General features: G+C 38.0%; 1 protein-coding gene across 1 annotated transcript in view; it reads left to right on the top strand.

Moving 5' to 3' along the window:
- Positions 1 to 10,780, top strand: part of chat (choline O-acetyltransferase) — a 64,181-nt gene that overhangs the window by 18,314 nt on the left and 35,087 nt on the right. Inside the window, exon 2 of the mRNA XM_022249081.2 lies at positions 5,799 to 6,017. Coding sequence (XP_022104773.2) covers positions 5,841 to 6,017 — 177 coding nt within the window. The 5' untranslated portion in view covers positions 5,799 to 5,840. The remainder of the gene's footprint in view (positions 1 to 5,798; positions 6,018 to 10,780) is intronic.

The raw sequence follows: 10,780 nt of genomic DNA, 5'->3' as shown, positions 1-10,780 counted from the left end.
TTTATCTGTAACACAGGCCTTCTGGGGAAAAAAATCGCATACAATTTGGTATCCCCTAACGCATATTTCTGGAAAAAACATTGAGCAGTTTGTTTGCGTCAACGTAAAAATGCATAATTTCCAATAGCAAAATTATTTGCATGACAACGGGGGCTTTTTTGTGCTATGAGGTTGCAGACAAGTAAATAAGCTGCCCCAGACAACAATGATAAATACCTGCATTTAAAACAATCCGTAAAAATACAAGCTCATCTTTATTTTCCTTGCAATTTTTGGTGGCTTAAACAATAACGTTTGAAGATATTTCTTTCCAGAGATGATTACCCAGATCACCAGAGAATCTGACAGCATGGGGATCGTGGTTGTTCCGCTCGGGAAATTTTGGGTCTATTTACCGGTCTGGAACCTTTATGACCTCATCGCCAATCGGAAATAAGGTCACGCCACCACAAGCAAACATCTGGTTTCATTATTTGCATAATTACAGCCGTGCTGGAAAAGGGCTGTCTAGAAGCATTCATGAAATTCCTTCCAAGTTAAGTCGTGTCCTTTGTACGTTACGTGTTGACGGGAATTCGAGTGGCACTCGAGAAGTGCACTCGGACATTACCATGTTCTGAAAACTATCATTTGCCTCATGGGTATACCAGTTCGTGTGTAGGCCTATTTAAGGACAGACCCCGCTGTGACGCTGAGACCTAACTTTAGCCAACGTACATCCATCAGAATTTTCTCACAAATATCATAGCTTCCTAGGCTTGATTTTTATTTACTAAATACTGTTTTGAACTTTGACGCTGGTAACCCACGTACACATGAAACCACACATTTTTACCGTAATATTGAGGGTCATCATAAATTGGGCAATTCCTACCGTGGTGCTGTTAAGGGTCTTGCTTATGAACACGCAATTGAATTTCAAGAACAAGGTTAAAAGCAACGGCAATTAAATGCTTTCTGAAAGAGAGCTCTTTGAATTTAACAGTGAACTTCCGAAATAATGCGCGAAGAGTCTGGAATAAAGTGTACAACAATAAATATGCCACAGATCATCATAGATTATTACGAATGTTCTGGTTCTGTGTCTTCCGTCCAGGACTGGGTCTCTGAGAGAGCAATTATGCGCGCACGCTGTCTAATGAGGGGTTGGACGAGGAACAGTTGTACCAAGCAGTCTGTGACAAACCAAGGTTGATGAAAAGAAGCAAAACGTCATTTTTGATGTATGTCCTGTGTGAATATTTTGCCTAATGTATGTCCACAGGAGATGCCTTGGTTGATTTCATTACATTTGGCTGTGTATCACGGCGATCTTAGTAGAACCGTTATTATCAGTCTATTATAAAATTTATATCTGTATTCAACATGAACAGAGTCGAAATCAAAACCCACAGTGTCCCTAACGATTCAGATGATTTATGTACTATCAGCAAAACGTCAAAAATTCCACTTGACGCTCAACTCTATACTGTATTCTGTGTTTTCAATGTACTGCTCATACCCGATTAGATCGACACGAAGTCTCGCCCATACCGTCCAACAAAATTCTTTGAACGAGATAGTTCCGGACTTAAGGTTCCATAGCAACAGTAAACCCAGCACCGAGACATTAATGAAATCGATAATGTTGAAACGAGATAATTGCAACATGTAATGGGCGAGCACGCACGGTACAGGCGTAAAAGTTTGAGAAGTTTCCGAGTTACAAAAGGGTTCTGTTCATGGGAACGACAGGGAGGGAATGCGACTTGTGGGGTTTTATGTGTAAACCGCTAACCATGGTCAATAAAGTTATAGGATTAACTCGTGCTTCATAGTAATGTAGTAATTTTCATAGTCAGTGTTGATCAAAGACACAATGCTACGCAAAAGGCTCGGAATAGTTTCAACAAAACTGTGAACAAACCGGTTGATGTTCCAGCTTCACGGTTATTTTAGTATACTGGGTTTTTCCACTAGTCTTTCGCTTTTTTGCAAACGTAAAGAAGGGGTGGCTGCACTTAACTTGTCTCTCTCAGAGCAGAAACAAGTGCAAATTTTTAACTTCACGTATGTACTAACTTCAAGACCGTATCATTTACAGTCTACGAGCAACAAACTCAAATCTACTGAAAGAATAGACCTAAATACAAAACCCCACTAATGCCATGATGTATACAATTTTAAATTAAGTATTTTCTGAAGTTTGTTTTTTTAGTCATTTTTACGAGATTTATTTTTTTTCACGTTCATTTTTACTAGATTTATTTTCCCACAATTTGTTTTCACGAAATACATCTCTTCAAGTTGGTTTTAACGAGATTTATTTTGAAAAGCACTGTTTGTGATTTAAGATAAAAATGAAGCAATTTTTAGTCAGGTTTGTTTTTTGATACGTATTTTTCAAATTGGTTTGGGGAGATATACCAGAAGTGTTTGATAAGGAAAAAACATGAGACTGTTTTTCCGAAAGGGTAAATTCAGGAGATGAGGTGGGAATTGACGCCGTGTGCTGTGACTTGTGTAAGCCAGTAGGGTATTCCTACAACTCACGAGGCGCAATGTAAAAATATTTTTCATGAAACGAATGCTTCCAAAAATGGAAACACATGTAAAATGCAGTTAAAAAGACTTTCTTTTTTGAAAATGTATACTTCATAGCACTAGGGGCCTTTCCTACCTGTAGGTTTAAAAAAAACATGCGTTGTAACATGGAAGACACAAAGTCTTAATTCTGTCAATGCATGACTTTAAAACGTCACGAGGATTTCGAATTTCATGGCCCAATTAGCCTGAGTAACGCTTCATTTGGTACATTTTTGACACAAAATAAGTAGCAATGACTAGTTAACTCTGGAGCCATTATACTAATATAAGGAAACCTTATAATCATTTTCCCCACAAAATTCTCCATTTTCTATTTAGACTGAGATTTTAGAAGAGGACGGAATTGAATGCTCCAGGTTTTAACTTCGGCTCTTTAGAATGTGCCAGTTTCAAATGTGATTGCAGAATAAAATGCATACATCAATCAAACATCAGTTTTTCCTGCCTTCATAAAAAACCTAATGGTTGTTTAGTATGATTCTGAGCGGTGTTGAGAAAAAAACAATAATTTATAGAAAACTTGGATTAGGCGTCGCAGTACAGATATTTTTTTATTTTTGAACGATAAGAAACATGGGCGAATTATTTTTTGTGCAACCTCAGATTCTTCTTCACTCTTGTCCTTTTTTGCCATCAAGGCAACTGATATCAAATTGCTGCCTGTCGGGGCGTATACACTTCCGTTGATCCAATTCTGCCCTGACGCAAGATCGATCAGAGCAACAGTCTCCCATCAATTACGGGGGCGCTCTTTCGGAAGCAACTGTTTGGTTTGAGCTGCATTCAATCCCTTCCGTGCACTGAGCTGAACCTATTCGAGGGAAATTACAGAAAATATCTTTCTTTTTCTCAAATAAAACACCGGTGTCTGTCGTTAATTTTCATTAAGACGTTTTACCTAAACAATAATCAAGTAATTCTACTAATACTGGTTTTGCTTACATTGGAATGGTTTATCCTACCTGATACGGAAACTTAAATGGAACGCTTGGTCTTCAGCCGCAGCGGCAAAAATGTGGCTTTACGAATCTATCTGGGTTTCATGGCAAGTAGAGTTATGATACCTTTCAGTCCAAGCATAACTATTCAGTTGAAAGCTGTGACATCAATAACATTTGCTCCGGAGCATAAAATGTCTGGAAATTTCTTTGAGTTAGCCCTTTGGTAATTTAAGTTGCCGACCGTTGGATTTGCTTTTATTAATCACTATTCTAGTGAAAGAGATTTCAGACCATCTTAATTAAAATCCTGGAACAAAGCTTTGCTTGAAAGAAATTCTTCAGATTTTAGCCAGTGGCTTCGTCCTGAAGTTAACATGTTTAGAGATTTGGCCGGCTTCTTGCATACTTATGGTTGGTGATACGAAGGAAAAGAGCGCAAGCCGAGTCGAGAGGGATTCCTCCCAAAATGTGATAATGCATGAGTGACAGTGTCCAGTCATTGTCGTGTTTTGTTTCACAATGAATAGTGGCGCAAGTGTGTCTTGGAATACATCGAAAAGGGTTGAAGCAGACTTGTCGGCGTCAATCACTTAGATATGACGTCATTCACGCCGAAATGTAGCTCCCTGAAAATGCTCCCGACTCTTGTGAATCTTTACGAATGACGCATAGCTGTCACTGTACCCTATCGCTTCATACATTTCCTTGTTCTTAAGGGAGCTATCATCGTTAAACAACAAAGCCACTTACCAAATTCCATTATAAAGAAGATGTGATTGTGAGAATTGCTTAACAAGTGGTTACTTGCTTCTCAGTTTCGAATTGTCTAACAATTGTCTCCGAGCGATCAACTACAGTTCAGTTTTCTGCGTTGGCGCCATCTTAATTGATAAGGTCAAGAGTAAAAGGTCAGGACTATAAGGCATATACACAATGACCAGCTCCTGTTGTGGAACGTGCAATGGACTGCCGATCTGAAATAGCACAGACGCTTGTTTTATTAAGTTTATGCTAAAGGTCGTGAACTGAGGGATGGGTTGCATTATCTGTGTTATAATTTCAGCTTTACAAATTAGAACTATAAACTTTTGTACAAAATCAACTAGAATAGATGTTGTATTTAACAACATTTGATACCAAGAAAGATCTTCTGGGCCATATCAGAGAGATGATTAAATGTCATTTTTATAATTTGCCGTTACGTTCACTCTGGGAAAGAATGAAAAGTTCCGATTTCAAATCAGATTTTTATGATCTAGTTTTGCCCAAATAAGCAACACTTCAGCCTTCACTACAAAATGCTTGTGCGTTCATTTCAAGCCTGTAGCCCATATTGGACCTTTCTGGGCACATGATCGCACACCATCAGTCAGAAATCGTCAATGAGCGACACCATTTTTATGGAATATTTCCCCGCGTAAAATTACCCACAACGTTCCGGAGAAAACAACAATTCAGGTTTCTCCTTACCATCTCGTGGCGCCATGAAAGGAAAGAATCGCCGTCTTTTTTTCGCAGCTGAAATGACGGATGTACGTCTAAATATCAACACAAACCAGACTTTAATTTCCTATTCTGAGACTGTTCTATAGCCATCGAATGTGGCAAATTAAAAAAATTAGGATAAATGCAGGTGCTTTTTATGCATACAAGGGAGGTATTATGAGCAGTTCGGATGCATAATAGTGTTTTCCGTTTATTTTTAGGTGGTGATTAAAAACAGGCCTCATCAAATAATGCCATTTTTCCTGTAAGATGATGTCAAAATTGTACATGTACAGACGTCCTCTTGATTAAAAAATATCACTTCTTTAGAGGCACTACTTGGGCAAGTGGAAACACAGTATTGTCAATTCTTAGGGGAAATCGAAAACCGGAAATTACCGAAACATTTTCCACACAATTCTGACGAAGAAACAAACAAACTATGAAAGAGCAGTGCCATTCTTTATTTTAGATATCGTTTACTCCATTCTACGTCTAAACCAATATCTCAATGTCATTCTGCATGTTCTTCGAGACGTTGTTCGTTCTTAGAGTTTGTTGCTAAATGCAAGCAACGAAGTAGTAGTTCCTATGACCTCAGAATTTGCAACAGGTGTGTAAACTGTTAATAATACCACAAATATTCCACATTATTTGGCATTATCAGTTCTAGAAATTACTCTGATAGCTGAGCTATGGCTTAACAAATAATCGTTCACATTCTTGTTGATAGGTTCACATGCACAAATTTGAAGTGTGAGTTAACTTTCCCTCCAAACTTTAAAGGTGCTGGACCTCAAACAGGTACAATTCAGACCTTGAGCATTGATGAGTTCACTTGTAGCCATCACACATTGCCAATCCATGCCTGTAACCAACGGTGTCGCGACTGGGAACCGGCGAGACGCAAAACAGGCACCAGGTGGGCACATGAACCACGTGACCGCAGAAAGGTACGTGACCAATGGAGACATCGATGATGACATCAACAATCCCATCCAGCTGGTAAGTCTTTTTTTGTAATGCGTATTTCGTAATCTGGAAGAGTGTCACAAAAGTCAGTGACTGTGTGGAATCTGTATTTTATCAAAGAATTCTTTACATAAAGAGCACAATGATAACGGCATATAGGCTCAAATATTAAATGTATTGTCTACCTTTACCTTTGTTGACAGTATCATAACCTTTTTAAACTGTCACGAAAGTACATTTTCTTCTAAATCTATAGTATTGACCATACCCAGTAGCCTTGCTTTAAAATTGTTCTATCAAAATGCAAATAATTGCGCATATGTTAGAAATTTACTGTCATTACTGAAATCAATCTGATTTCATTGATATAGATATTTTATAGTGGAAAGGAATTATAGAGCTGATAAATGGAGGCTTTTCGTTCTTTTCAAAGATCCTCATCATCTCATTTTTTTAGAAAAAGGTTTTTAACCACGAAAAGCCAAGAACTTTTTCATACTGTTTTTTTTTTTGAAATAAGGCGAGACGATCGCCATTCTGCTTTCGGCAAGCACAAAACCCTCGACTACGTTGTGGTGTACTTTATCGGTTTCTCTACCCATACGAAATTAAATTGAATATTCCACTGGATTTTGTATTTTTTTTAATAAGAGTGCATCCGATGCAGCAGTAATCATGCACATATTGGGAAATGCTGACATGATCAGTTCCTTGAAAATCAAAATGGAAAGAATAATATTCCTTTTAGTTCTTTTTCCAAAAAAAATGACAGGAAGGCTACTAATTGATACTGTTCAGAAAAAAGAGTGGCAGTTGAAAACGAGTTGTGATTAAATTTTGTATGAAAACGTATCATCATTATGAATTTGTTTTGTTACCAATAGGAAATGCACAACAGGTTTTAGATTCAGTCGAAATAAACTATGAATGACTCAGTACTAGTACATTTGATTGAAAATGTTTTTTGTTCTGTAAATAGTGTATCATAATATTTCCCTAGGTAATATTCAGTTCAGGTTGTACTTTGAAACATTGCTTTTTATATCGGCGTGGAAAGAGCAGCCCATCTCCATTCGTGCTTAAATTCTTCGGGGGCCGCGCACTACCTAATCGCTAGCCACCACCGCGTGAAATTGACGCATCGGCCCCAACGCGTCCCTGAATTAAATCAAGTAACTGATCCGCGCTTGGCTAATTGGATGGTAAATTCTGCTAAGAGGCACGAGGGAATGCGCAGTCGGTACCTGCTAGATGTAACGTTGTCTTGCCAACCATCCAAAGTCAGTTAGGAATATTGGGCTGTGGTGTATGGCCACATTTATTCATGTCGGCAAGTTTGTGTGTAATGTTGTTTTTCTAATATTTCAAGCTTCCAGTGTATAGAGTAAAAATGCCCCTCCATTCCGTTATACAGAATAGATGATCTCCTTAACAAATTTGGATCGATTCTTTGTGTCACAGGCTAAATCAAAGCAATCTCACACGAAAGAGTCCCTCACTTCTCAGATGCATAATTAAATTAAATTAAATTAAATGAAATTAAATAAGATTGATTTATTTAGCCAAAAAAACCCAAAACAAAGAAAGAAAGAAAGAAAGAAAGAAAGGCACACAAAAGTCAAAGGTGTTTGTGATGTTTGACTTGCTTAAATTACTCCGTTTAAACATATTTATAGAATTAAATTTTACAACTCGATACATAAATGCATTCATAAATTGAAAGTTCCCACACAGTCAGTGATATAAAGATTGATTTGTATATACATGTATATACTTGTTCCCATTCTCGAAAGTTCCCATTATTTGTGATGAAAGTAGTTTCAATGTGTCCGTGCAGAAATTATTCAAGTTAATAAATGATTTTACGTTGAAGTTACTCACCTAAGGTGTTAAAAAATGTCTGCTATTTATCAGTAGATTATTGTCAATTGGCAATTCAAAAGTTGCTGTTTTGGGACAGCATCTTTTACTGTCAATTTTTTATGTTATACTAACAAGATATTCTTATGGAAGTATATTCAGGACATGGTAACAATAAAAATCAATTCGTGCGTACCGAATACTATTTATTACGTACGGATTACCTTTTCGTACGTAAGGATTACTATTTCGTACGTTCGTATTACTAAACCGTACTTACGGATTACTATTTCGTACTTACGGTGTTTTAAATAATGATCCTAGGCACTGGTGGCATTCGAAATTCCGCATTGAGCAGAAGCATCCCCTTATCGGTTAAAAAGAGCCATGCTGGTGGGGAGTGTTGTTTTGTTGGTAGGGCCGGACGCATACACAACGCATGTATCCCATAGTCATTCGGAAACCAGCAAAGTGGAGTTCCCGCCAAAGGAGCCTTCCTTCGTGGGAAATTGCACCCACTCTTGGTCCCGCTCGGGCCCAATGAATTAAAGTTTTGTCATGCAGTGCAACATGTTGATTACTAATACGACAGTATAGCTGTTCTTATGAGCATTGAATTTGGAATGGTTCTGGGCTGGTTCACAACGTTTCCGTTCGTGTTCAACAAACTGGCGCTTCCTTCGTGATATCAGTAGAGATGTCTTTACTACACTGCATTTGTTTATCACGGTGATGACCCAAAGAAATTCCTTTGAAATTGAATTCTATCTAATTTTTTTTACAGTCATTATCTGTGGAAACGCCAGCAAGAAGTAGGACACTGAAGGAAATGCAAACAAAATTACCATCAGAAATTCGTTGGAAATAACCCCCCCCCCCAAAAGAAATCTGTAATGAAACTTTGGACAAAAGTCCAAAAGGGGGCCCTATGTATTTTAGGAAAGGGGTTGAATGAGTCGCTACTCTATCGAGGATATGATTTTCATTTCGGCTATTAATCATTCGTTGCAGTCTTTGTACTGCACTTTGCCGTGTTCCACAGAGGGCGTATTTTGCATCGACAATTAAATCAAATCTCTCCGAAAATCCCGATGATTTCATGGTAAGATTTTTTAAATGCCACGCAGGATGCAAACTATAGGAATTCTTAGAAATATGTGTTCCGTCGGAAATTATTGAGCAGAACATTTTCTTAAACTCATTTGCTCAAGCCAGTGACCCAACCTACCTCTCTTTTATTTATTTACTTCAGCGAATCCAATTCAGTTTTTATGTTAAGACTATTTAAACCAAGCCTTCTTCCCCGTAAAAGCAGCTAACTGGAATTAGTATTAAAATGTTGTTATGAGCTGTACCAATATTTCAGTAATAATACTCCACTCTGAGTGTTTCTGCGAAGCGCGGTAGTAAGATATAAACTTCCTTACAGTGACTATAACGTGCACAGGAAAAAAACATGTCGGTATGGATGGGAAAATAGGTCGAGAGTGGGTGATCATGAAGCGGAACGCACTCACGACTCGAGTGGTTCGTCTGAAAGTCAAAAACCCGTAACCTGGGCAACCGATCGGTGGAAAAAGATTTTCAGTTGCCCGATCCCGCACCATGTTGAAGGGTCAATCTGTGATCACTACAGCGTGGTCTGCCGAATCAACGTTTCCCTCAGATGACCATAGCGAGGAGCCTCATAAATAAGTTCTATTCATTTGGGAACATTTTGTTTCATTCCTCATAAACCACGCTTCGCTGAAAGGGGACTGTCTCGTCGTGTTATTAACTGTGAGCTCAGTGATACGAAAGGTTTGAAGCCAGTTTGTGGGGCCGTTTATTAAAATTGTCAAACTCAAGTTTTGTTGTATTTCTTTTGACGAAATAAAAATGATACACCATACGGACACAAAATTTCAGTGGTGTGTCAGTGGTGTAAGGTCCATATAAAACCCGGTGACAGGGCGCACAGCCCTCATTAGACAGTGTCTTCCCAACTTTTGAATGCATTTTACTGACAAAAATTTGGTCCATTTTTCATTAAAGACGTATTTTGTGAACACTGCAAAACTGTGTTCAGCCTTTAAACACTTCTCTACACACTTTCTTGCTAAATTACTGTGTTTAGGGCTTTGATGGATAGTGTGTAGCCATTTGACAGTGATGTGCAAGAACTGAACATTAAATGCATCTAACATTGTTTACAAAGTGATAGCAAGATTGTGTTTGATTACCAAATACAGATTTTAAAGTGAAACCAGTGTTGGAATTTACCAGACAAATTTCACTACATTCCTGGGTACATTTTTACAGTTTTTATTTCTGTTCTGTGAATTGGCAGTGTTCAAGCGTACTGAAGGCGTGTTGGCAACTTTGTTACCCGTTGATATAGACTGCTGCACCGGATGCAAGCAGCACATACATTTTAGTTGCACCCATTAATAGTTGTGATATTTCCAAATTCGTCCATCTGCAAGATCGTTGGAAAAAGTATGATGCTTTTTCTTGAAAATGAAAGCATTTTGGATTTATGAATGCGCCATCACTTATAGGACCAGTTTCCATCTGGTAGGAAATCACAGGAGATATAACTTCAGTTTGCGCTAGAAAATATGGTGGGAAGTTGACTGTTTAAGAGACAGCGGCAAGGAATTCCATATTTTGGGTTCAGAAAATTTTAGCTTGTTTGAAAAACAGTCTTTCTGTGTTGAAGTATGTGCAAGGATAAATTAAATGTTGCTCTGGTTATGTTATTGTGTAAAACTGCAAGTTGTTATAAACATTTGGCTATAGGAGAGTGGCAGTATGTTGCAAATTGTACTTAAAAAAAAGCTTGCTTGTAAAGGTCAACAACGCTCAAACACTAAAATTTTGTGTGATTGGTTGACTGTGAGCCCAAATGATGAGGTTGTTTTGATACGAACAATTTTCCTTTGGGGAACAATTAA

This window comes from Acanthaster planci, linkage group LG19 (assembly GCF_054643075.1).
Source record: "Acanthaster planci isolate LZ-2023a linkage group LG19, COTS_SCS, whole genome shotgun sequence".
Taxonomy (NCBI): domain Eukaryota; kingdom Metazoa; phylum Echinodermata; class Asteroidea; order Valvatida; family Acanthasteridae; genus Acanthaster; species Acanthaster planci.
This window is presented reverse-complemented; position numbering and strand designations above follow the sequence as displayed.